At 40.5% G+C, this 27,597-nt stretch overlaps 2 protein-coding genes across 9 annotated transcripts in view; one reads left to right on the top strand and one right to left on the bottom strand.

Moving 5' to 3' along the window:
• USP53 (ubiquitin specific peptidase 53) overlaps window positions 1-22,120 on the top strand; it is a 60,983-nt gene extending 38,863 nt beyond the window's left edge. For 7 of the 8 annotated variants that reach the window (XM_040967428.1, XM_040967427.1, XM_040967430.1 and 4 more), the window contains 4 exons: window positions 2,123-2,858; window positions 4,841-4,917; window positions 16,971-17,067; window positions 18,714-22,120. In XM_040967428.1, the coding sequence (XP_040823362.1) occupies window positions 2,123-2,858; window positions 4,841-4,917; window positions 16,971-17,067; window positions 18,714-19,683 (1,880 nt within the window). In that variant the 3' untranslated portion in view covers window positions 19,684-22,120. The remainder of the gene's footprint in view (window positions 1-2,122; window positions 2,859-4,840; window positions 4,918-16,970; window positions 17,068-18,713) is intronic. The other variant, XM_040967435.1, reaches the window with a different exon arrangement.
• Window positions 18,577-26,253, bottom strand: CUNH4orf3 (chromosome unknown C4orf3 homolog). Its single transcript, XM_040967436.1, has 2 exons — window positions 25,987-26,253; window positions 18,577-18,916 (listed from the first exon to the last, which is right to left on the bottom strand). Coding segments are annotated over exons 1-2 (207 nt in total). The 5' UTR covers window positions 26,193-26,253; the 3' UTR covers window positions 18,577-18,915.
• Window positions 26,254-27,597: the final 1,344 nt, after the last annotated feature.

The raw sequence follows: 27,597 nt of genomic DNA on the forward strand, positions 1-27,597 counted from the left end.
ATTGCAATGAACATTTCAAGACCAAACTATCTTATTCCCCAAATCATGGAAATAAATGCCCAATGTTTTCATTATCAAAATGATTGTAGGGCCCAGCGCGGTGGCGCAAGTGGTTAAAGGTCCTTGCCTTGCACGCCCGGGATCCCATATGGGCGCCGGTTCTAATCCCGGCAGCCCCGCTTCCCTTCCAGCTCCCTGCCTGTGGCCTGGGAAAGCAGTCGAGGACAGCCCAACGCTTTGGGAACCTGCACCCGTGTGGGAGACCCAGAAGAGGCTCCTGGCTTCGGATCGGCATAGTATCGGCCCGTTGCGCTCACTTGGGGAGTGAATCATCGGACGGAAGATCTTCCTCTCTGTCTCTCCTCTCTGTATATCCGCCTTTCCAATGAAAAAATAATAAAAAAAAAAATAAATCTAAAAAAAAAAAAAAAATGATTGTAATAGAAGTCTTAGGACAATTTGCACACTATATAGAATTATTGGCAAAGGTAGTATAAAGGGACTATCCCTCAAATTCCTCTTCATCAGAAGACATTTCCGTCTTTGGATGTTCTAGAGGTTTCCCTGCAGGACCATGGCAGAATGGGCAGCTACCTTCCAGCGGATCAGCCGAGTCACCCTTGGTGCAACTTTATCTCAGAACATCCATTGGGTCACTCGTCTTAAACTTATATGCTATTAACGCAACACTGATTGGACTGTGCCTTAGTTGATATCTTGGCTTCGGAGGGTCAAGCGTAAGAGTCTCCAGATCCCACGAGAGCTTCTCTGGCTCATCAATCTGGTCTCGCTTGAGTTTCCCGATCTCTGGGCTCCATTCTGACTTGAAGTCTGAGGACAGCTCCATAGGTGGTGCTAGAGTCTCGGGCAGAGGAGTGCTGGAGTCCATGGCGACACTTGAGCAAGCCCAGAAAGACACTGAGCCACCCACGGAGAGCTGAAAGTGGGAGCTGAGGGCGCGGAGAAGGAATCAGTATGAATTCTTTATTACACATAAATCAAACCTAAAAATGCAGTTTTCTTGATTTTTATATAAGTCTGGATTGGGGAGTGAGTATATGTTTGAGTATATGTGTTTTAAGATTTATTTATTATTGGAAAGGCAGATTTATAGAGAGAAGGAGAAACAGAAAGATCTTCTGTCTGCTGGTAGTCACTTCCCAAGCGGCCTACAATGGCCAGAGCTGCGGTGCTCTGAAGCCAGGAATCAGGAGGTCCTTCTGAGTCTCCCACATGGGTTCAGAATCCCAAAGCTTTGCTTCACCCTCCGCTGCTTTCCCAGGCCACAAGCAGGGAACTGGATAGGAAGTGGAGCGGATCATATGGGACACAAACCAGTGCCCATATGAGATCATGGTGCCTGCAAGTTGAGGACTTACTGACTAGGCTATTGCACTGGGTCCCATTTTGATCTTTTTTTTAATCTTGTATTTGACAATGTTCTTCACTGATGCGGCATGTTGAAATAACAGGGAGGGCTATATGATTAAGTGAAAGGGCTTCTTTCCCTGAAATACCTCAACTTCCTGTGGTCTCGGGTACCACTTCCTGAGTTGTTGTAAACATATCTTCCTTTTTGTGGGTTAATGCTCTTTTTTTCCTATGCATAGCATCTTCTGAGTAACTCTTAAAGACTTAACATTTTTACTGCAGGGAAGTCCCTTTATGTCACCTTTATGTATTTTTTTTTTTAGATAAAGCCATGGCATAAAATCCTTTTGGAGCAAGTGCTGGGCCAGGACATGCTTATTTATAATTTTGACAGATGTGAAGTGGCTCAGTTGCCTAAAAGACTGCTTCATTCAGTTAAGCAGCGGCAGTTGGCCTAACACACGTTTAAGTCTTGGCCAGTATATTTGGAGACAAATATTTCTGTGACTTGTACATGTAAGATAGAGTGCTTTTCTCAAAAAAACCACTAAGTTATCTGCCTTACAGATCATTTTATAAAGTGTTTATTTTTTTAAGTGCCTTTCATTAGCTGAGGAAGCGTTTCTGAATATCAGAGTATGTGGCTGTTACCCTTTTTTCCTCAGATAAGATGTTGGACTTGTGATGAACTAAGTGGCTCTGAGGAGCTATTCTTTTGTTAGTGAATTATTGTCATGCCTTGTTTTTTCAGATTTGGTTGATGAGGATCTGTCACATTTCAAATCCGGGTCTCCTCCTGCCCCTGATGGCTTTCGACAATACGGGACTCCCCACCTGTATCAGAGTCAAGGCAAAGGACCCTATAAGCAGGAGCGGGTTGCGCATCAGGGTCGAACCTCTGCACAGGGAAGTTCGAGCAAATCCCAGATTCCTGCTGCAGGAGAGAAAGTGGCTGGCAAAGCAAAGAGTGACAGCGGCGCTGGCTATGAGACAGACAGCAGCCAGGACTCCAGGGATAAAGGAAGCAGCTGTAACAGCAGCAGTAAGAACCGGAACCGCGGTTGGAAACCTATGAGAGAAACATTAAATGTGGACAGCGTTTTCAGTGAAAGTGAAAAAAAGCAACACAGCCCAAGACATAAATCAAATGTCAGTAACAAGCCTAAATGTAGCAAAGACCAGAATTTTAATAATTGGCCAAAGGAGAATCCAAAACAGAGAGGCTTAATGACCATTTACGAAGATGAAATGAAGCAGGAAATCGGAAGCAGAAGTTCCCTTGAATCAAACGGAAAAGGAATGGAGAAAAACCGAGGCCTCCCGGAGAGTAAAGTTCCTGGCGATGCTTGGCAGATGCAGAGGGCTGAGTCCGGGTATGAGAGCAGTGATCACATCAGTAATGGATCCATGAACTTGGACTCACCTGTCGTTGATGGAAATGGTACTGCAATAGACAGCAGTGGCGTTAAAGAAAAAGTATCCTTCAGGTAACACACTAATTGATGGATGATGTTCCTGCTATCACTGTTTTTTGTTAATTATTTGCAGTGATTTTCAGAGTTTGGCCTCAGTCAACTATAACAGAAGCAGTACTTTTATATGATTTTTCAGATTTTAATTTTTAACTTTAAAATTATTGAAACTATCAATTTTAACAGTTATTTCCTGATTCCAGAAATAGCAAGTTGTTTTTAGCAAACCTGAAATGTATTATCATGGTGAATTATGGATTTGTGCTGCCAGTTTTAAAGCATACACTTAAACTGGTTGTATCCCAGCCACTAAGTTGATTTGTTAAGTTTTCAGTCTGTCTGATACTGTTCTGACATTTGCAACTCTAAACTGGGGCTATGCTTTCCCCTTTAATGATACAAAAAAAAAATTTTTGACAAGCAACTAATTTCCTGTTTAAAAGTTAGTTATGTATTTATGTACACTTACTATATTACTGTTAGCAGTACATTCACACTTGTCTGTATAATTTTGGTTTAATTTTTTAAAATTTGGTTTATTTAGAATTACACACAGATGGAGAAAAAGAGATGTTCTGTACTCTGGTTCATTCCTCAAAAGGCCACAGTGGCTGGGAGTAGGCCAGGCTGAAGTCAGGAAGCCAGGAACTTCTTTGCAGTCTCCTCTGTGGGTGCAGGGTCCCAAAGACTTGGGCTGTCCTCCACCGCTTTCCCAGGTGCACCAGCAGTGAGCTGCATCGGAAGTAGAGTATCTAAGACTCAGAGTAGCACCCACATGGGATACTGCTCTGGTGGGTAGTAACTCTAATGGTATACCACAATGCTATGCCCTGTGTCATTATTTGGTAAAACATTTAATTACTTTTATTTACTTGAAAGATAGCAAGAATGTACACATGATTATGTCTACTGACATACAGCCCCAAATGTTGCAGAAAGGAGCCTGGGGCTCCCTTGTAAGAGGCAAAGACCCGAGTACTCGGGCAGTGATCTGCCATTGTCCAGGGTGGATATTAACATGAAGCTGGATTAGAAGTGGACGTGGGACTCAAACCCAGAAATAAGAGATGCAGACATTCCAAGTGGCACTTCTGCCCATTCTCTGCCTAATTCCAAACCTGCCCACAGCTTACAGCCTGGTATTTTTAGGTCACTCTAGTTGCTTTTTCTACTTGTAATCCTTCTAAAACATCTTAACATTGCTGGGTTTGACCGTATTAATTATTAAGAAGCTAGATTTTTAAAAAATCAACTGCCCATGTTTTATTAAAGTCTTTGTTTCAACAAAGACTTAAGGAAACCCTTTTTACTTGGCAGGGTAGCTTCATCATGCTTCTTGCAAAAATAAGCCTAGGGTAATAGAAAAATAAGTACTTTAGTAACCATAACCAGATAGACTTGAAGTTAAATTATCAGGCAAATTAATTAAGACTTTTGAAAAAGAGATTTTTTGTTTGTTTGTTTTTTTGGGAAGAGATTTATAGAGAGAAGGAGACAGAGAAAAGTCTGTCCACTGGTTCTCTCCCAAAATGGCCGCAAAGGCCAGGCCTGAGCTGATCCGAAGCCAGGGCCCAGGAGCTTCTTTCATGTCTCCCATGTGGGTGTGCAGTCTCAACACTTTAGGCCATCCTCTGATGTTTTCCCAGGCCGCAAGCAGGAAGCTGTATGGAGTGTGGAGTGCCCGGACAGGAATTGGTGCTGCTATGGGATGTTAGCGCTTGGAAGTAGCAGATTAACCAGTAGAGCCAAAGCGCCATCCCTGAATTAATTGAACTTTTAAACTTACTCTCCCAGTGTAAAATGAGGACCATAGGTAGTTATGAGCATTGTGAGGTAGAAATTGAATTATGTACATTAAACCCCTAGGACAGCATATGAGATATAATAAAGATTTAATGTATTGAGTAAAAGTTTAAAGTGTCTGGAAAATATTCTTTCTCTTAAAATAAATTAAGGTAATTTATTATAACTGATGTGTTTTATGTTTTATTTTCCAGTGATCAGAGTAAGATGAGCAACTCAAATTCCGAACACCTGAACTGTAACTCCCATCAGAGTAAAAACCACTCAGAAGGTAAACATTTTACTTAAACATAATAATCGGTGGTAGTTTATTGTTTGCTGTTTTGGAGATTCTAAGAGGGCTATAGAAGTTACTTAAATGTAATTTTGAGATATCAAGAAACAAATGTTTAACTTAGTGTTAATAGCATATTTTAATAATGCAGTAGAAAGAAGGCAATAAATAGTTCTTTTTGTGCATGCTATATTTTTCTCAAAGCATTTGATCTCATTTGATTAGCTAAATACTGCTTTTCAAATTTGCAGTCTTTTAAAGTTATTGTCTTATTTTTTTGGAAAGCAAAATTAGTAGGAAGCACAGAGAGAGGTCTGCTATGCTGGTTTACTCTCAAAATGGCCACAGTGGTTGGGGAATGGACTACACAAATCAGGAGCCTGAACTGCATCTGGCTTTCTCATGTGGGTGGCAGGGCCCCAAGCACTGGAATCATTTTCCACTGCCTTCCCAGGTATAATAGCAGGGAGCTGGACTAGAAGTGGAATAGTCAGGACTTGATTTTAGCAATACAGCTGGTGGCTCAACCCACTGTGCTACTGCAGTGCCAGGCCCTTTGCGGCTTTTCTGATTACGATTTTGTGTATGCTTTTGATGTTAAAGTATTAATAGTACTAAAATACTTGCTTTCTCCTTATGATGATTTTTTTTTTTAGTTATTTATTAATTTGAAAGTCAGTTGCAGAGTCAGAGGAGGAGAGACAGAGAAATTTTAACATCCACTAGTTCATTTCCTAGATGGCTGCAGCAACTGGGACTGAGCTAGGCCATAACCAGTAGCTAGGAGTTTCAGCCAGGTCTGCTGTGTAGGCATGGGGGCCCAGGTATTTGGCCTTTCAGTGATTTTCCTGGGCCATTAGTAGGAAGCTTGATCAGAGTGGAGCAGCTGGGCTTAAACCAGTGTCCATGTGGGATGCCAGCCTCACTGGTGGGTGGCCTTATATGCTGCATCATAGTGCTGGCCCCATGATGAGATGAGATCCTGGAATTATTCCCTCCTATTGGCCCCCCTAAGCAGTTTCCTCTTTGTTTCTACACTAGGGACCCTTGAGCACATGCCTTTTGATACTATCAGTGATACTTACACATACAGTAGTTATTTGAGCAGGAGTTTCTCTTATGTATGATCATTCTTGTTACTTTTTTACTTAAAAGAAGTCGTATTTCTATATCTACCAAGAAAAAAGGCCATGAGCTCATGGTTTAGAAACTGGATTCTGTAGATTGGTCCATTTTGTCTAACTTTCAAAACTCAAGCCATTCACACTGTTTGTTTCTTGCTCACAATGGGAGTCAGCATGGAGTCTTCTGTGCAGCAGCCAGGTCCCTGGAGCTGGTGCGCTGGGAGGGGGATGTGAAGTAGGGATAGGTGAAGGAAGATACCGCATGCGGAATCATCTGCGAATCCTTCAAGATTCCAGCCAGAGGCGATGCATGCTCTTGTACTCATATCTCCTGGCCGAAGCCAATCTACAGCCAGGTCTACTTGCAAGGATGCTTGAAAGCGCAGTTTTGTGGGTGCCTAGAAGGATATGTGCAAACAGCTCTAATAACTGCTTCAGGAATTAGGTACAAAGAGAAGCATGATGAAAAGCTTTCTGAAAAAAGTTCTATTTTAAATTTGTAGTATGTGGCATTATTATAGGCGATTTGTTAACAACTTGGAGCCAACCAGAAACCAGGACAGATATTTGAAGGCATGCAGGATTCAGGAGTGCTACTGCAGGATGATAGCTGAAGAATCTGGATAAAGAGAAGTCAAGGAAAGTGATGAACAAAGGAATTATTGATATTACAAAGACAGAGTGTTCAGGTTTTTAAAATTTGGAAGGAGAAGAGGTGTATAATTTTTCCATAAGAAGAAATCACCACAAATAACACTTTTTAAAGTCTTTTAGTCTTTTTCATCTTCAAGAGTTTTGTGGCGATTGTCTGAATATGATTAATTGTTAAGTTATTTTGTTTTTATCAAATGTTATAATATCAGAAGGAAACATTTATATTAAGGAAATAACTTTCCTTTCCCATATTAAAATGTCTTGCCTGTTTAAAAGATCTGATAAAAGTCTGGTAACCAAGTATTACAGGAAACAGTAAAGGCTTGGCCAGAAATCCCAACAGAAGCCCATGAGGTGGAACAATAGCTGCAAGTTCAGTACTCTTTTCAAAATGATGCTAGCTTCCTGATGGTTATGAAAACACAGGGTCACTGGGAGTCTGATGGCCAGAGTACATTGCTCTGTGAGCTTTGCCTTGACTCAATCAGTGTGTGCTGCAGTGTATTTAAAAATTTGGTTTTTTTTTATCATGGCCAAGTATCTATCATGAGGCTTATGATTTTTTTTTTTAAATGTACAGTTCAGTAAGTACATTTACATGTTGTGCCTACCACAGGAGTAAGAACAAATAGAAGAAGGATGTCATGGTGCAGGGGGTTAAGCCACCATTTGGATGCCTGTCTCCTATAGTGGAGTGCCAATTCAAGACCTGGCTTTTCCGCTTCCATTACGTCTACCTGCAGATGTGCCTGGGAGCCCCTTGATGAGAGTCCAAATACTAGACTCCCTGCACATATGTGGGTGACCCAGGTGTAGTGACTAGCTCTTGGCTTGGCCTTTCGCAGCCCTAGTTACTGTAGCCATTTAGGGAATCAACTAGCAGATGAAGACCCCCCCAACCCCATCTCTCCTTGTTTCTGTGAATCTGACACTTTTCCCAAATGCCTTCCAAAAGCAGAGTCACAGAAAATAGAAAAATCGACAGCAACTTATGGAAAAGTTTGCTTGGAAAAAATAAACCTGTAATGGTTTATGATTTTTTTGTTAGCATAAGGCAGTAGAGAAGCAACTGAAATGTTTAAATGTATATAGAAGTCAGGATTGCGTTTGGGAGAATTCCCTTGGAGGATTTCGGGTGACGGGAGGGAGGTCAAGAACAATGCTAGCAAAAAGTTGTTGATGTTGCATTTACAGTGTTGTCCAATAGTGGCTGCCGTCCATCTGCAGACCTCTGGTGTCCTCTCAAACCATTTGCCCCTAATCAACTTCTCTACATTTTCCTCTATTCTGGGCCCCTGGCCACCACTTTAATACTCATTTTTCCCTGAATTTGACAATTCTAGGTAGCCTATGTAGGAGGAATCAGACCAAATTGTGCTTTTGTTATCGAATTATTTCACTTAGTACAAGGCTTGCCAACAATGTAGTATATCAGAATTTTATTCGTTTTTGAAATAATACTCATATTCCATTATATAATGTATTACATCTTGCTTATCCATTCTTCCACTGATGGACATCTGAGTCGTTACTGCCTTTTTAACTGTTGTGCATAGCTGTGAACTTTGGTTTGTCACTATATTTGCATTTCTACCTTCAATTCTTTTGAGTACATATTCAGATACACACTTGTTGGATCCTGTGTTTACTTATCGAGGAACTGTCATAGCTCTTCATGGCAGCTGTGTTTACATCTCTGCCAGTCATGCACAAGATTTCCACTGTTGTTCATAAATTTGCCAACATTTGCTACTTTGTTTTTAAAATAAATTTTTCCTTGTGGTTTTGCATAACTCGATTTTAACTGAACTACATACATGTCACTATTTTAATGTTATTCCTTACTTTGTAAATCTGTCTTGGTTTTCTAAACCAGTCTTTCCCTGCCAATCATTGCTAATCCCCTGCTGTGTGGGAGACGTGATTTCATCCCCTAGTCCAGGACTGAGAAGAAGTGAGAAAGTGATATATGAGTGTGTTTCCCAAACTGAAAGCTTGTCGTGTGATGTATGTTTATTTCTATACAACAGTGTGGCTGCATATGATAATATTGCCTTCTGTTGCTCATTTAAATGATTTTTAAATGTCTATTCTATTTTCATCTTCTGGAAAGGCAGATCAGGGTATCTGTATATCCATGCCTGTGTCTTTATCTGTATATCTATATCTGTTTTTCCATCTGCTGGCTTCCCAGATGCCTACAACAGTCAAGTCTGGGTGACTCAGAAGCCAGGAGCCTTAAATTCCATCTAAGTGGTAGGGGCCAGTCACTTACCACCTATAGGATGCATTAGCTGATCGTTGGATTGGAAACAAATGAGCCTGGGCTTCCATCAACTCCCTGATACAAGATATAAGCATCAGCCAGCCTCTTTATGTGCTGTGCCAGAACACCCATGCCAACTTAAATTACTGACCAATAGCACCATTCTCTACCACTAGCTGAAAGAAAGTATTTTGTTTGATTGTTAACTTAGTTCTTAATATGTGCTCGTACAAGTATATTTGTTGTATTTATTTGAAAGGCAGAAGAAAAGACCAAGCTAGAGATCTCTCACTTAGGATTGGGTCAGGCTGCAGCCAGGAGCTGGGCACTCAGGAGTTCCTTTCGTGGCTGTCAGGACACCAGCTACTTCAATCATCACCTGTTGCCTGCCATATCATACATTTGCAGGAAGCTGAAATCAGAATCAGTTGAGATCAACCCAGGCACTCTGGCAAAGGCTGTGGGCCTGCCCTCATACAAGTAGATCTGATATTAGATAACCAAAATCTCTAAAATATGCCTGTAACTATTTCTTTTTCTGTTCATCAAAAGGGACATTATAGCAGCTTGTTTGTTGTCATCTTTGTGGATTCTACTGCAAAAAAAAAAAAAACAGCAACAACAACAAAACACCTCATATTTATTCCTGCCTATTGCCGCTATTTGGAGACGTTGTCAAAATTGCCACAATATCTTTTGGAGTGTTTTAGTTTCTATTTTAGGATGGAATTTTAATGGAAAGAATTTCAAATGCCTAAAATTACATTTGAGACAGGAAAATTTTTATGTCCAGAAGCATGCATTTGGGAGAAAGAACTATATGTTTGAAGAATGCACATGGTCTGTTGTATGCAGGGCTGGAGTCTGAATGTGGAATTGGGGTACAGTGGGAAGAGGCTAGAAGTCAAATCCTGATTAAACTGTGGAGCTGGAGAGACACCAAAGGGCAAGGAGAGTGTGGCAAACTCATTCGCCTTTTAGTAAAGACTTTATTTAGGTTGTAGCGTGGAAGACCTATCTGGAGCAATGGGGAAAGTTTGCTAGATAACCATTGTGATCACGCAGGAGTGGAAAGAAGAGGGCACAAACTAAAGCATCTCAGTCCTGAGATTTGAGCATCCAGCAAGCATACACAGGCAGGATCATCAATTGGCTTTTGTAACTCACACAAAATGAGGGAAAGCAAAAAGTGAGGATAGTTGCACTGGGGTCTTAGGTAACTAGATCCACCAAAACAGGGAATAGGGGAAGAAGCAATAAGCTAGGTAGAGGTAGATAAATTTTTAGATTTCTGCAGCTTATTGTCTAGGTAAACAGAATTAATAGGCACTTTGATATTTAAGTTTAGAACTCAGGAAAGATTATGGGATTGGGAACCATCGCACATGGTAGTATTGAGAACTACAGTCACAGACAAGACCATTCAGGAAAACTCTAGAGATGGGGAAAAACAAAGTGAAGAGCGCAGGTCGGCTGGGCAGAGAGGTGAGCTAAGGCTAGAGGGGAGAGGGAGCTGGAAAGGTATGAAAAAATACCCAGAGAGAGTTCTCAGGACTGGAAGGTAAAGAAAGGCAAAGCTGTAAGGTTAGTAATGTGTGGTGCTGGTGTCCCATGTGGGTGCTGGTTTGAGTCCTGACAGCTCCATATCCAATCCAGCTTCCTATTAATAACCTGGGAAGACAGCAGAAGATATTCCAGGTGTTTAGGATCCTGCATGTGTGTGGGAGACCTTAGAAGAAGCTCCTGCCTCCTGCCTTTTGGCTTTGGACCAGCCCAGCTTTGGCCGTTGAGGCCATTTGGGGAGTGAATCAGTGGATGAACAATTCTGTGTGTCTGTCTCTCTTAACTCTTTCAACTAAATAAATACATTTTGGAAAAATCAACAACAATAGCAACAAAAGGAGAGTGGCCACAGGCTAGGCCAAATAAAGGTGCGGCCCTTGGCCAGTTTGATGTCCCTCATCAGTGATGTTGGAAAAGCACTGTTAGAGGAACAGTAGAAATAGAAGCAAGACTGAGGTGGGAGTGAACTACTGATTGATTTAGAACTAATCTGGAAGTCAAGGGCTGTGATGTCTATACCTTACTTGTAAATGGCTCAAGATGAGAAGAAAAAAAGGAGGAAGGAAGAGTAAAATGTTTAAAAGTAGTTGAATCTGGATAAAAGAAATACCAGTACTCTTTGAATTGTTTTTAATCTTTGAACTATTCTGAACTTTTTTAAATGATTTCCAGATAAAAAATTGAAAAACACCAGGTAAAAGAAAGAAAGAAAGTGCATTTTGTCTGTCAAAACATTTCTTGTGACTAGCAAAAAGGCAGTCTTTGGAAGACAGAATGAAACCACATAGTTGGGGGTAAATGTTGCTTTGAAGTTGGAGAAACTTCAGAGTTTATATTGCAGATGGTGATCACATATGGTAGAATGATAATTGTCAAGTGAGCCCTGTAAAGCAGATTGAGAAGGAAACAGGTTAGAGTAAGAGCTTTGAATGAGAGGAATGAGGCTTTTCCTTTCAGGGATACGAGGATGAGTACAGGTGTTGGTGTGTGTGTGTTTGTGCTAGGTTAGGCAGCAAAGTTCGTTCATATCTCATGGACTCTGCTCTCTGTATGAAAGGGCCTGGAACTCCCTCCTGAAGTCCCATCTGAGTGGCAGGGGCCCAAATACTTGGACCATTTCTGACTTCCCAGGGGCATAGGCAGGAAACCAATTTGAAAGTGGAGCCAGCTAGACTTTAGCCAGCACTCCGGTAATGGGGTACTGGCGTTGCAGACTGGCAACAGTGCTGAGCCCTGCCGTTTACTTTTTAAATCATCTGCAACTTGTGCCTTCATCTCAGTCACCAATAGAAATTAGGTTTATTTCTTACTGAGAATCTTGATCTTGGAAATGACAGGAGTGAAAAATTAATCAGTGCTCCAGAAACCTGGTATTTCTTATTAAAAAAAAAAAATCTATACTTAAGTGGAATATCTATAAGAAGTGTTTACGCATGTGCATAAATTGATAATTTTTTTAAAACATTTTTTAGTCAACTGCAGGATGTGTTCATCCCAAGTAAATACTAGTGTATAAAGATATGTAGAAAGTGAGTGAAAAATGCCTATTAGGAAAAACAGCATGGGTTACAATTTTTTTTTAAGGTCTTGAAGTTTTTTTGAAGTTTTTGAAGTCACATTGTGTTCAGAGAGATAATTTTTGTGTTAGCATTGCTATGCTGCATAATTTTTTTGTAAGAATTTTGTAGGCTGTCAACAATCTGCAGTATTAACACATTGATTTTTTTCTCTGTTGCTGTGGCCTAATACCTAATGAGCTGTTTGTCTAATTTCTATACTTAAAATTTTTGGTACTGGAATTTGTAGTAAAATGACAGTACTTGCTTTTCCTTCAGTGTATAACCCCAATAAAAAGATTAGATTATCTCCTGCTTTTTTTTATTTTGTAACATCTTAAAATTTATATATTATGTACTGTAATTATATACTGAAGAATCTCCACTTTTTTGGTATATTGCAAATTTAGCCAGAAATACTAGTTTAAAAGTTTTATGATTTTTCAAATTATTAAAATTTTATTTAGATGCATTTTTGTTATAAATTAGGTCCATGTTTAGGTTCTTGCTTAAGGTTTGTAGCTGTGTCATGTTATAAGGTCTGTCTACGTGTAAAAGTAAAGATTATTTTGTGTAGGCTAGTAGTTCAGTTTTTTTTTTTTTTTATTAATTACATTTCATTATGTGACACAGTTTTATAGGCACTGGGATTCCCCCCACCCCTCCCAAAGCCCTCCCCCCATGGTGGATTCCTCTACCTTGTCACATTACCACAGTTCAAGTTCAGTTGAGATTCTTTCATTGCAAGCATATATCAAGCATAGCTCAGTTTTATTGCTGTATTAGGCGATTTTAAAACAGAGGCCACCTTTTCATAGGAAATGTATATTTTGATTTCTTAAGTGTGGTATTTTTTGATGCAGAAAGAAAAATAGGATTAATTTAAACTACTTGACATTGAGGTTTGTTCTTTGCCTGGTGTTAAAATTGGACTATCTTAGATTTCCAAAGAACCTGGAGCCAGCATTCCCTGTGCAGACACATGGATGTCTGTGTCAGCAGAAGAGAAAAATAACACATCTATTTTTAAGTTAGTTGGAATTCTGAAGTCAAACCACTGGGTTGAATGCTTGCCATGGCGACACTAACATTTCAAACATTTTATAAAACCTCTGCTGCCTCCTGCTGTCCAGTGTGTGAATACCTTAACAAAAGTAATTATTTTAAGAATTAAGTATTTATTTTAAATCTTTGCAGTTTACTGAAGAGTTTTAGTTGCATATATTTATGATGTCCAAAGTGACATTAGGATTTTTAATATAATGTAAGCTCATGTTAATTAACTTTTTAACTTATGTGTAATTTCAAGTCAAAATAGTCACAGAGAAAAATATATGTAAAACTAGCCATTGCAGATAAACCAAGAAATTAACCTATTTCTTGGAAACTGCTTCCAATTTAACTGTTAGAACCTGAGCATAATGAAGTAGATTTTTAAAGGGAGGGGGACAGTTACGTATTCTCATCAACTGTAGATTCCAGTTGAATTTTCAGTGAAAATGTGGTTTTTAGTGGCACAGCGGATTTCTCTGCCACCTGCAATGCTGACATCTGCATCTCAGTGCTGGTTTGAGTCCTGTGTTTTGCCTTGAGGTCCCTTCTAATGCAGCTAAGAAGGTAGTAGAAGATAGTCCAAGTTTCTTGGCTTCCTGTAACACAAGTGGGAGACCTGGATGGAGTTCTTGGCACCTGGCTTTAGCCTAGTCCAGACCTGACTGTTGTGGCCATTTGGACTTTGATGCAGCAGATGAAACTCACTCTTTCCCCCTCCCTATGTCATTCAGTTTAGTAGTTTGTTTGTATGTTTGTTTGAATGTAAGATCAGCTTAGGAGTTAAAAGGGCATACAGGGGTTGGCATTGCGCACAGTGATTGAGATGCCACTTGGGACATCTGTGTCCCGTGTTGGAATGTCTGAGTTAGAGTCCAGGCTCTGTTTCCCGATTGCAGCTGGTGCACAACCCAGGATGCCACAGATGATGGCCCATGTCCTTGGCTCCGTGCCGCGGTTATGGGAGACCTACATTGAGTGCCTGGGTCTCAGCTTTGGCTTGGCTCATCGGCAGCTGCTGGAGCCATTCGAGCATTGAACCAGTGCATGGAAGATTTCTTTTCTATATCTCCTTTCAAATCCATTTTTTTTAAAGAAGAGGTCTAAAAGTTTTCTTATTGTTTAAAAAGTAAGCTTCTGCTTTAATAATCTTGATGTAGTTACATTTTCTTTGTAGCTTTTTTAGATTTGTTTCGCAGTGGACTAAAAGAATAGAAATGTATAAATGGATGTAAAAGCTAAAAATGAAGGAAAGCATACTAGAAATACACAAGAGTAGGCAATTGCTTGACAATTCAAGCTAACACTATATATTTTGGACTTCCTGTGGGAATCAACTTTTCAAAAGAATGGTGTTATTTGATGTTTAAATGAGGGGTCTCGTTGATAAAGCAGGTTTAGGAGATGACCGTTTCTGAATGGCCTGTGTGGGAGAGGGCTCACAGGGCAGGTGCCATGAGTAGTCCTTTGGTCATGATCCTGGATTGCTTGAACGCTGCCCTTACCAGCTGTATAGTGTTGAATAGCTGGCAGTTGCCTTCCCACAAACTCAATTAGCCCAAGTGTAAAAAGGGAAATTATTTCACAGGATAGCTGTGACTGAGATTCAAAAAAGACAACTATAGCCAAGCAAGTAGAAGGGCAATTTTTTTATCTTTCAGGATTCAGGATATGTCTACACTGTTAGAAAAAGATTGACATCACAGAAGAATTTTTCTATAGGTTGGGTCTACCAATATTTGCTGTTAGTCATTTACTGAAAAGTTGTAAATATTAAAGAATAATACACCTATTATCATATAAGTAATATATCTTTTTTGAATATTTATTTTTATTAGGCAGATTTACAGAGTGAAGGAAAGACAGACTGACAGATCTTCCATCCAGCCATTCACTCCCCACATGGCCAGAGCTGAGCCAATTCATTTCTTTTTTTTTTTAAGATTTATTTATTTTTATTACAAAGTCAGATATACAGAGAGCAGGAGAGACAGAGAGGAAGATCTTCCGTCCGATGATTCACTCGCCAAGTGATTGCGACGGTCGTGCTGGGGAAGCCAGGAACCAGGAATCTCTTCTGGGTTTCCCACACGGGTGCAGGGACCCAAAACCTTAGGCCGTCTTCAACTGCTTTCCCAGGCCACAGGCAGGGAGCTGGGTGGGAAGTGGGACTGCCAGGATTAGAACCGGCGCCCCTATGGGATCCCGGCACGTTCAGTGCAAGGACTTTAGCAGCTAGGCCACGGTGCCAGGCCCAGCTGAGCCAATTCAAAACCAGGAACCAGGAGATTCTTCTGTGTCTCCCACATGGGTGCAGAGTCCCAAGGAATGGCCCTTTCTCTACTTTCCTAGGCCATAAGCAGGGAGATGGATCAGAAGTGGAGCAGCCAGGACATGAATTGGTGTCCATATGAAATGCTTGTGCTTAAAAGTGGAAAATCAACCTTTTGAGCCATTACGCCAGTCCAATAAATGTATCTTTTAAAATAATTATTTGTTTGCTTGAAAGAGTTAAAGAGAGGGAAAAAGATAGATTTTCCATCTGGTGATTCACTCTCCAGGTGGCTGTAACAGGTGGGGGAAAATAGAACCGCTTGCTATCTTTTATGTGATGTCACATTGTCCTGGATGCCTTAATCCCATCTAGTTAGACTGGAAGGAAAAAAGAATGGGTAAAAAATTATTCATTTAATGTGAAGACTTGGAGCTGGATTGGAAGTGCAACAGCCAGGACACAAATTGGCACCTAAATGGAATGCCAGTGCTGTAGGTGGCAGCTTGACACCCTGTGCTACACCAGCCCCATATTTGTTCCATCTTTATGTGTTATTAAACTGGGGATAAGTTAACGCTTTCAAGGAGGAGGTACAGCATTATGCCTGACGGCATGGACTTTTTAAAACATATAGATCGAATTCTACATTTACTGTCTGTATAACCTTGGGCAAATTCCTACTTTCTAAGCCTGTTTCCTCAATAAAATGGAGATGACAGTGATTGCTGTGGCATAGTAGGTTAAACCTCTATACTATGCTGCTGGTGACCCAACTGGGTGCTACTTCAGGTCCCAGCCACTCTACTTCCAATCCAGCTCCCTGTTGGTGGCCTGGGAGAGCAATAGAGGGTGATCCATGGCTTTGGGGCCCTGTACCCTGTGGGAGATCTGGAAGAAGCTCCTGGCTCTTGGTTTTGGATTAGCCCAGTTTCAACCACTGTGGCCATTTGGAGAGTGAACCAGTGGATGGAAGAATTCTGCCTTTCAAATGAAAATAAAATAAATATTTAAAAACTATTAAAACAGTATCAACATCATAAAAGTGACTGTACAGTGAATAAATGGTAGTTAGTAGTAGTGTTTTTGTTTGTTTGTTTGTTTTGTTTGCTGTCTCAGTACCCTCCTGTCCACTTTAATTTCTGTTGGTGTTTCTTGTGGTGCGGTTAAATTGATTACCATTATTCTATTACCCAAATAAAGAAACTGAGATTGTGAAGGTTCCATAACTTATCCCTAAGTAGAGATCCAAAGTCTTCCACTTTCTGAGGCAGGATTTTTCCAACCGAAAATTTTGCCGGTAAAGCATGAGAAGCACTGTTGTGTTATTTCTGACACCCTCACATCATGGTCAGCAGAAACATGGATTTTGCATAATGGATTCAAGAAGAGGTGTCATTTTGGGTTGTGCCTTGCATTCATTTTTAATTGCATTCATTTTTAATTTATGGAAAATGTTATAAGTATAGATGAATAGATACGGAGTAGGTTCTACAAGATTATTTAAATACTTTGGTTTTCCTCCTTTTTCCTCCTTCCACTTCCCCAACTCCATATCCACCCAGGTTTTAGAAAAGAACTCAAGAACTTGGAAGCATGTTGTAAATCTCCTGAGTTCAACTCGGAATCACACCAACAAATAAAAAGTCATTTGATAAAAAGGTAATCACAGATACATGGTTATTTTAAAATCTTTGTTCCTTAACACTTGTGTTCTAGGAATTTCTTATTAGAAGAATTTAAATGGATATTACTACTCTGAAAGCAATGGGTCTACAGTGAGTACTTTAAAAGATGTTTGTTTTGGTGTAAAACTTGCAAGTTCAAGCATAGCTTTTCCATAAAGTGAATTATCTGTGAACTTGCTGAGGAGCTCTCATGTTTATAAGTTTCAAATGTTTTTGTTCCAAAATAAACTTACCTTTTGACTCCATTTTTCCATGTACTTGCTGGGAGTCATTCCCAGGATTTTGAGCTAAGGATAGAGGCTTTCAGAGTACCAGGTAGGATCCCTGACTCTGACTCTTCACAGTAGTTCTATGGGGAAGGTAATACAGGAGTCCTGATTTGCAGCAGATAGCTTTCTACCTCCCAATGGAGGCCTTGCCAAAACACTGAACTTCATATACACCGTGAGTACATACACACATATGATGCCTTTTCCATCTTAACTAAGTATCCATCACACATTCTGGGCATAACTTTTGCTGTTTGAGGTGGGAAAGCAAAGCCAGCACAAATTTCTTTTTCCTTTACAGTGTATTGGATAGAGGCCAATGTGGATAAGTATATCGTCATTCACACACAATATAAAATTATCAGGTTAAACATTAACGTGCTGCAGACTCATTGAAATGTAAGTCCCACCTGTGGTTGCCTTGTCAGGGCCACACAAAATAATTAAGGCCAGTGGGCTGGGTGTTACCCACCCCTGGGGGATCTTAGCAACCCTCAGGATAAGAATTTCCTTTCTTTTGAGAATTTCACCTTTAAAGGCAGCACTTCATGGCTTCTCTTGGCTTATCCAAATTGCAAGCATCACTACTCTTATGATTTGGGACCATTATTAAGTAAAATAAGGGCGACATGAATGCATGCACTGTGATGCTGTAACAGGTGATTTGATAACAGTATTTACTAAGTAACTAGTGGCTAAGTAGCAGGTACAGCAGATATGGCAGACAAAGGAATGATTCATGTCCTGGGTGGGACAGAGAAGGACATGCTAACTTGTACACAGAACATTGGAACTGAGATTTGATTATAATTGTATATAGGTGGCAAGCCTGCAAATCTTTTTAACCATTCTGCTGTAATTCATGTCATGGTTAAAACAGTCACAAAAGAAAAAGAATTTCTAGTGTGGTATTATTAATTTTCACCTTAGAAATTAACTCTTACCTAAATAATGATCATTGTGATAAAATTATTTTTAAATTAGCACACAGTTCTTATACTATTAAGTAACAATTTAAAAACCTTTATCTCTACTGCCTTTACACTTGGGATGTCAGTGAGGAAATATTTTAGGACTTGAGCTATTTGCCTGTAACATTTTCCTTACATTTTATGTTACATTTTATCATAAATAAATGTTATTTCAGTGTTTGTAAGTTGGAATCAGTTTTTTAAATGATTAGAAATATGGTTGTGATAACAATGCTTGGTTGGTAAGCAGATTACAACATATACACCTCCCATATTGGTCGTGTTAGAAAAATAATGCAAATTGTATGCTGGGAAAATCAAGCTATACGATAGTACTTGTCTGTGGTGTCTCAGCTGTGTTTTTTAATGTCCTACTTCAGGCCACATATCCTTGACCCCAGTGGAAAGCTGCTTCCTTCATCCAATCCACAAGTACTCAAGGATCATACTGTTCGAGAGCTCTTCCACCAGTCAGACGGACAGAAGCTGGAAAAACCAGAGGATGCGAAGTTTTCTGAGTGGCTCCATCCAGAAAATTCTGAGAGAACGGATGTTCCTTTTCCTGGTGATGGTAACTCCACTTCTGGGAAGAAAATGAACAATGAGATACCATCACCATCTTCATTGTGGTTATCACACACAAGAACTGCTGGGTTAAAACCAGAAACCACTCCTTCCACCCATCAGCAGAGTATGATGCAGCAAGGTTACTCTGAGAATTCTCTGTCAAGGGAACATGTAACTAAATCAACCTGCAGAGCTGATGGTTGTCAGTTGCCAAAACTTTACCAGAACTTACCACCCCCTTTGCCACCAAAGAAATATGCTGTAACCAGTGTGCCACAGTCAGAGAAAAACGACTCCACACCTGATGTGAAACTTGCAGAAATGCTTAAAGCTAATTCTTCTAGTCTTCCTAAGCACAATTTATGTACAGCTCCAGAAGCAAGGGTGGAAGTAAATACATATATGAATGACGGAAGCTGTAAAGAAACATTCCAAGTGAAAGAACAAGTTGGCAACACACCAAACTACTCGGGCAACTCAACTAAAGACGTTCAGGCAAACAGAAGCACAGTTGTTGATGGATTTTGCCAACCCAGTTCAACATGTCCAAATGAGAAAATGTCATTAACCACGTATTTTTCCGTTGATAGCTGTATGACTGACACATACAGATTGAAGTATCATCAGAGGCCCAAGCTCTGCTTTCCAGGGATCAGTGGCTTCTGCGATGAGAATTCACTGTCTGAGAGTGAAAGAGGGTTGGGACCCGTGTTACATACTAGTCTTGGTTCAAACTGTTCTTCTGAGCAAAGATGTAAACCTACTCTACACTGTAACAGATAATGATGAAATTGGAAAGCATATATTTCTCACAGGCCATTAAAATATAATAGGATCAAACTGAGCAAACCTAAAGATACATAAAATTAAAACTCATGGCATCTTTTGGTCACTTATCTATGTTATTTCATGATGATCAGTTTGGATATCACAGAAACCTTTTTGGCATGCCCCCCAAAAAGGAAGGGTATCTAACAGTTCCTTTTCCATAACTGTAGCTGAGCAAACATTAAATTTTGCCCCACTGTTACATGGCTAGTAGTGCCATTAATTATTAAGTTATATAGTGGTTAATATATGTAGATTAGTTAACCATGCTCACTGAAAAAAAAAATGGGAGGTAGTTTGATTTGTCCAAGTAGTGTTTGCTTTATGAAGACGCACTTTTTAATGGGTAACAAATGGCTTCACCCATTTGTTTTTGACTTCTGTGAAAGTCCACTAGATGTGATCCCTTTAAGTGTCTTTAAAAAAAACACAGCTGACCCATGGATTTTACAGCATTTCAAAAAGAATGCCTTAATAATGAAAAAATGTTAAATTAAACCTTGGCGCTCAGACAGAACTCAATTTAACTCCTAGAACTTTTATTTTTTAGAAAGTCTAGTTAGGATAAATTAGGCCTCTGGCTGTTATATATATTTACTTCAGCTGTGTAAGCTAAAAGGTTAAAATACTTAACATTTAGTGTATTTATCTTGTTATACATTTTTCTAATTTTACATGAAATGTGAAAGGTTTTTATATTTTGTTTTGGTCTACTTTTGACTGCTAATAACCAGTGTTAGGAATTAACCATGGGCCATATTATTGGGGATATCTCTCTGCTTATATTTTCTGACTGTAAACTTCACCTGCTTAAAGGCTGGCATCCACATTGTTTAAATCTGAAAGTTTTCCAGGTTTCCAGGTAAATCTCCACCTTCATATAGAAGAATTAATTTTAATGAATGGTTAATTAATTTGAGTATCATTCCCTTTTTCCTTAAACAGTAATTTACTCTAGCTGATTTCATGGGGAGAGTTTTCTTTTGAAATTAAAAGGAATTTTCTTTGTTATGATAACCTTACCAGTGAACATAAGCTACTTTAATTGCCTTATTTCATTTGTTGTCATTCTCTCTGTACTATGCTGGTACACTGTGGTTTAGAATAGTTTTAAAATGTCCACTCCAAAAGCTGAGTCACAGAATTAAGTTTTCTTTACATTCCTAAATGGATAGACTTCATAAATTTAATTCAGCAAACAAATGATTATCTCCTGACAGATTAAGTTGCATTAAAATATCCCAAAATATAGATGATTAAAATAAGTACTTTTTGCAAAACAGAAAATAATTGCTTATAAATGTTTAAGCTTACTGTTTTCAAATATTGTTCAGAGTTTATATTCTGAAAGTTGTAGAAAAGTTTGTACTGGCTTTTTCTAACTATAATGGTTGGTGATTATTCCTTTATAATCTCTTAATTTAGAAATACTTGAATACTAACTAAAATTTTATCTTTTCTCAAAGCTTATTTTTTAACAACTTTTCACATGAAGGATTTGTAAATAATGTAAATATTGTGAATTTGTATTTGAAATGTCTTTTTTTACCACTGCTTTTAATAACTGTAAAATACTAGAAAGATGGGCTTCAGGTAGTCGATAGCTTTCAAAGACTTTGTAAATCTTTAACTTCTATATGGTTAAGATGTCCAGTTGGAAATGTTTTATTTCCAACATTTAAGCAGCAGTTTCGCACATTGTCCTTCAACTCACGATCTGAGCTGTAAACATCAGGTAGTTCCAGTCTTGCCTCTCTTCACGAACTCTCCAGTTGGAATCTCCTGAGTCATATGAAACTAAACAAACACGTTTTTATAGTGACTCAACACTCCAAATAGATTTTACACGTATACTTGCTGATAATTCACATGTAAAATTTTTACTTGTAGGGTACTATTTATTTTTATAGATGTCTTCATTCTAGTTACAGGCTTTTACCTCTTTAAAAAATACAGTAAAAAAAAAATTGTAAAGCTTAAAATACTTATTTTTAGATGTTATATTTTCATGTGAAATCAGTTTCTTCCAGTTCAAAAAATCTTTAAGATAAACTGAATTTTAAGTCAATATGCTTGGTATTTTCTTTGCATTCATGAACTGTGGTACGCCTTCCTCCGTGTGTATTATGCATTTTATGGGAAATAGGAGCCAATTTAAGATTCACGAGAACTTGGAATTTCACTGTTAATATCGGAAATTCCAAAGTTAAATTCCAACAAGGTCTGTATCACAATTCTAAAGGAGTGAGCAAGCTTCCCTTGAAGTTACAGAAAGCAAATAATTTAGAACTATTCCATCTAATTAGTCAATTCTGCTTTTGTAATGTGAAAGCGGCCGTAATATGTAAAAAAGTAGGCATCTCTGTTTTCCAATTAAACTATCAACCTTAAAGTCCCGATTACATGTAATTTTCATATTCAAGTAGTATTGATTTTTCAGTTGTTTTCTTGCCTAACAAGTTGGCCCACAGGTCTTGGAGAACCTTGTCTGGGAGCAGAACCTACATCAGGTGGCTGCACCAACCCACCACAGCTTGGGGTCCCTGCCTGTTTTCCTACGTCACTTAAGGGGCTAAGTGCATTACAGTTCTCCAACCAGGACCAGTTGGATGTATAAGGAATCTACAGCTCATGAACAAATGCATATTATGAGGGGATAAAAAGGCTCTGGGACCCAGTGCATTGACTTAATGGCTAAATTCTTACTTTCCAAGTGCCAGGGACCCCTATGGGCACTGACTGGTTCTGTGTCCTGGCTGCTTCATTTCCCATCCAGCTCCCCATTTGTGCCCTGGGAAAGTAGCCAACGACAGCCCCAAAGCCTTGGGACTCTGCACCCACGTTGGGGTCCTTGAGGAAGTTCCTGGCTTCAAAAGCAGTTGCTGTCATTTGGGGAGTAAACCAGCAGACAGAGGCTCATCTTGCCTTCTCTTCCTAAAATTCTGCCTTCCCAACAGAAATAAATATCTTAATAGCCAAATTATGCACAGAATTCAAATTATTTTTGTGTCAGAGTATTTTAGTTACTATTTGGTTGAGATGATCACACAGACTGAACCCGAATGTCTGCTCTCCGTAAGCAGGAGGCCCAGGGAAGTCAGTAGTGCAGCTTCAGTGCAAGCCTCCAGGCTGGAGAACCGGGTGGGAGGGCGGGGGCGCTGATGCTGGTCTCAGGCTGAGATAGTGCCCCCTTCCTCTAACCTCGGATTCTATCACACATCCCAGGGGAAGAAACAGGGGAGCTCTTTCTGACTCTGGTTCAAATTTGTAATCTCTTCCAGAAATATTCTCTAGGATGTATTGAGAAATGTATCTTCAGCTACCTGGAAATACCTGAACGCAATCGAGTGCACACGTAAAACAAACAGGACCAACAAGATGTTTGTATCGTCATTAAAACGTTTGTGGCAGCAGGCTGATTTTAGCCTCAAATGGACAGTGTTACAGATTATTAAAATCTGAGTAAACTTTGAGAAGTTAATCCCCTCACAAGCTCATCACTAGCTAATCTGATATAATAAAACCAATTCCAGCCATGAAAATAAACATTTATTAGGCAAAATTTTGGCCGACAGTGCAAAAAACAGTTTACAGTCTGTGATAAACTGGATGTCCAGGTGTTTTAACTACTCCTATTCAGATGCAACACTACCCTGAAAGCTTATTTTACAGTCATCACAATCATTGGGCAGTACAACCTCCAAAATCAACTTCAGACTGAAAGGTAGAGGACACAGCTTGTCAGATCTTAGGCCACTTACAAGGGGAAGGAAGCCCCAAAAGACAGTTCACACACACCAAATGCCACTAATTCCCATGCGAAGAGCCCACTTGTAACATTAAGTTTATAAACCCTGGAGGGCTACAAGGACTAGTTCGCAGTACTTAAGGTAACTGCTTTGAGTGGGACCTTTCTGATTCCACATTAGTGATTACCCCTGTACTGTCAATTCTTCCTAAGTAACATGGACTTCAGACCAACAAAAGGGGTGTTCATGTTAGCACTTAAGAAGCCAGCCTCCCCTCTGAGTGCCTGGATTTGATATCCACCTCTGGGTCCTGACTCCAGCCCAGCTTTTCAGAGGCAGAAGTCCTGCTTCAAGGAATCGGGCTCCTGTCACCCCCATGGAGGACTCAGGCGAGTCTTCTCCTAGCCTAGTCCCATGAGCGATGGGAATGGGTGGGAAATTCTCCACTACTGTGTCTGTTAAAAGTAAATAAAAATGAAGGTTCATGTAACTGGTGGCTGAAGAGATACACTGATTTCCTGAAGTATCTAAGGAAGCTACAAACATCACAAAATTTATATTTTGGTCACAAATACAGGTGAATGCGACTGATAAGCAAATTTGAAACACAGAAACTTATTTCAGGGAGCTTAAGAATATAAAAGGAATTAAAGGAAAGCATTCAGGTAAAAGGGCCTGTAGGCTAGATTTGTAGTTGTTATCTACTGTCTTTTAAAGACTCTTAACCTGCCAACCAATGACATTCTGTAACAGTCCAACTTAATCTAAAAAGCATTTAAGGCCAATAAAAGTACACTTTGTTCCTTCTCTCAGAATTTCTCCCTCAATAATTTACTTTGAACTTGTACATACCTCACATTATTATTCATTATGTTACCTGTATCACATTAAACCCTATTTAACCCTTAAAGTGTGACTGGAAAGATATTGCCATATTTTACTTGAAGAACACACTAAACCTTTACTAGGAAATACTGATATATTCAGCCCATGTAAAGCTATCAGATCTGAAAAGTTATTAAACATCAAAGAATTTAAGAACTTAGCTATGAATAAGTGAGATTATCCATGTAATGTAGTGTTCTAAATGATGGAACACAGTGTTAAATGAAAAAGTCCTTTAGAGATGTGAAATTTGGCTGCAGCATAATCTGGTCTTCTTCATCCAAGAAGTGTGTAGTCATTTTCCGAGTCCACAAGCAAACTTCTCAATTCTGGTACCAGCAAATCAGTCTATAAAAACAAACATCTATCAGCAACATTTATTTCTTTTCATTTGAACACTGAATGTAAATTTCTCAATTCTTTTTTTGTCATTTATCTATTCCCAAACACTGATAATAGTCAAAACAAACAAAACCAAAAGTCTGGATTACTTCATGTCAGTTTCCCATTTTCTACCCAGTACTGAAAATTCAGATCTTAAAAAAAAACAAAACAAAAAAACAAAGCCACTTGAGGTTTCCACTAGTACCGGAAAAAAGTGTGTGTGGGGGGAGGGAGAGTTGGAGAGTTAAACACGACTGGAGCCTTTCCAACGTTCTCCCCCATTCAACCTTCTGCTTTCTGATTTGCCACCACAAATCAGCAATGATGAAGCTACAAAGTAAAATACATTTTTACCAAAAATTCAGATATGAGTGGGGAAAGAAGGCAGTCATTGTCTATAAATTAGTTCAGGGTTCACAAAAACTCTTGGACTTGATGCCTGAGGGAAATTAACTTACTGGCAAAGACCCAAGGATGCTCAGAGGACGAGCTGTTAGCTGTTAACTTTCTCATTGGGTTACACACCTTATCAGACCTGCCTCACCTGCTCGCCCCCCACCCCCACCCCAGCTCCCTTCCTGTATCCCCTGCTAGAACAGTGTTTGCAGGGTGAACATGGAGCGCCTGGAGTTCACGAGTGCAACCCACAGAATTCTGAGATTGAACACGACGCGTGGGTATGGGATGAAAAGGGAAGTCTCCCAGTCCCAGGACTGTGGGATCCAGCTGACGTTTCCGGGTATAATGAGGATCACTTGAAAAAATCCAGTTCCGATCCTGCTGCCTTTGGGATTCCCACAAGGGTCTGCGGTATCACAGTGGCACAAAGACAATGGCTTGGGCTGGGCGCTTCCTGCTCGGCAATATGCAAAACCTCTCATTCAATCACTACAGCCCGGGACGCGGACACTACTGGTCCCCAAGGGCAGAGGACCAAACAAAACAGAACTTGAAGATGTTAAATAACTTGGTCAGTTCTTTCGTGGCGGTGTACGCAACCTAACTCAGCTGGTTTCATTGCAAAAAGGCAAAAACTAAGGAGGCTGGCGTGGGGGACTGTCTCAGAGCTGCCAGGACAGGTGTTTTCGCTCCTCATTCTCACCCTCCAGGCTCTGGACAGACACGCGCCAACTCTCCGCAGACTGCACCCCAATTGCACCTGCCCGCCCCCCAAAACCTCGGGGCAAACGACCCCTCAGTTTCCTGCCCTCTCCCACTCTACATTCCGAAGGACACTCACCAGGGCAAAAGATACACGAAGATGAACAACACCACATCTATGAGGATGAAGAGCCAAAGATCCAACCAATACGAGTGCTTCGGGACCCCGTTCGGCCCGGACTGGGGTCGCACACAGTGGTTCTGCTGCGGCCCCTCCGCCTCGCCCAAGCCTCGCCGCTCCCGAAGCCCGTCCGGCCCGTCGGCCGCCGCCGCGCGCTCTTCCATCTCGCTCCGGCAGAAGAGCAGGAATCCCGACACCTGCAGCTGCTCCTGCAAGGGCCCACTGCCCGCACTTCCGCGTCCGCCGCCCTAAGAGCCGACGTTCCCCGCCCCGGAAGCGGGCGCTGGGCCCGCCCTCTCCGTGCGCAGGCGCGGGCCGCCCTGCAGGCGTGACGCGAGGCAGGTGTGCGGCCTCCTCCCGGAAGTGCCCATTTTCCCGGACCTAGAGCCAGTTCTTCCAGTGTCCCGGCCAGGAAACCTCTTACTCTGCCGCCCGAGGCGAATGTAGCTTGGCGTTCGGTTTCTGTCACGTGGTGGACTTCGCCCCGGGATGCCACAGGTTGCCTTCCCTGTCTGTATTCCTTTTGGGAGTCAATGACAGCTTGACCCTTCTGGTGGTTCAAGCGTCAGTGGACACTAGCACTTTGAGACAGCTGTCACGAGGTGCACATCATCACGAGTGGGCTGGAGGGCAAAACGGAAGAACTTCGCAATTCTCTGGTGGGCATGAGTTTAACAATAACCCCAAGATGTGGAGCGTGAGTCCCACACAGATTACAATGCTTGTAGAAAGGTGCTCCACCCCTAGGTTCTGGGGTTTATCAGGTGCTCCCGTCTCAAGTACGTTTCTGCCGTTGTTATTGTGAAAACTGGATTGTTCGGCAGATGTAAGCCCCTACGTGTACCGTGTACCTGTAAGGGGTTCTTCAGGTGTGAACTGCTGTTTTTACATAAACTGCCCTTACATCTGCGTAAGACTTTGAAGCTGTGATTACTCTATTTTGCAGAATTGAAGCATGAGAAACAAATGAGTGAATTGCCATTAAAAAGGTCATTAAGCCTAGAAGTCATCCCCAACCAGCATTCCTCATGAACTCACTGTTAACATTGCCTGAGCTTGCCTCCAAGTCAGTTATAGAGAGACATCATACCACCTGCAGAGAAAAGTATCTCCACACTTTGTCCTGTAGATTCTGGAAGTGAGGGCAGTTAATTGAGGAGTTTGTGTGCTGTAGCCCAGATTATCTGCTGTTAATAGAGGAGGAAAGATCCTGGACTGAAGCAATGGTGAACTTTTGCAAATTTAGGAAAGGCAAGCAGATGGTTAGCCTTAACTGAGTTTAGAAGCACTTTTCTCATTGGTTAAGATAGGAACAATTATTTTCTGGTGAAAAGCAGTGTTAAAAATTATTAAAGAAATAGCCCCACATAAAGTGAAGGAGTTCAGAAGTGTTGCAAACCTACCCTTAAACCAGGTCTGTTGGGGATCATGCAAATGAGAAGGTAATTATGCAAATAGCAGCTATGCAAATAGAGTCCATGAGGCAATCCATTTAAGACTTTATGCCAGTGGAAATCCTGCTGAATATTCACAAGACAGAAATGGGTGTGGAGTATGTTCCTGAAGGAA

The sequence above is a fragment of the Ochotona curzoniae genome, unplaced genomic scaffold, assembly GCF_017591425.1.
Source record: "Ochotona curzoniae isolate NIBS_2020 unplaced genomic scaffold, NIBS_Ocur_1.0 scaffold_4506, whole genome shotgun sequence".
NCBI lineage: Eukaryota > Metazoa > Chordata > Mammalia > Lagomorpha > Ochotonidae > Ochotona > Ochotona curzoniae.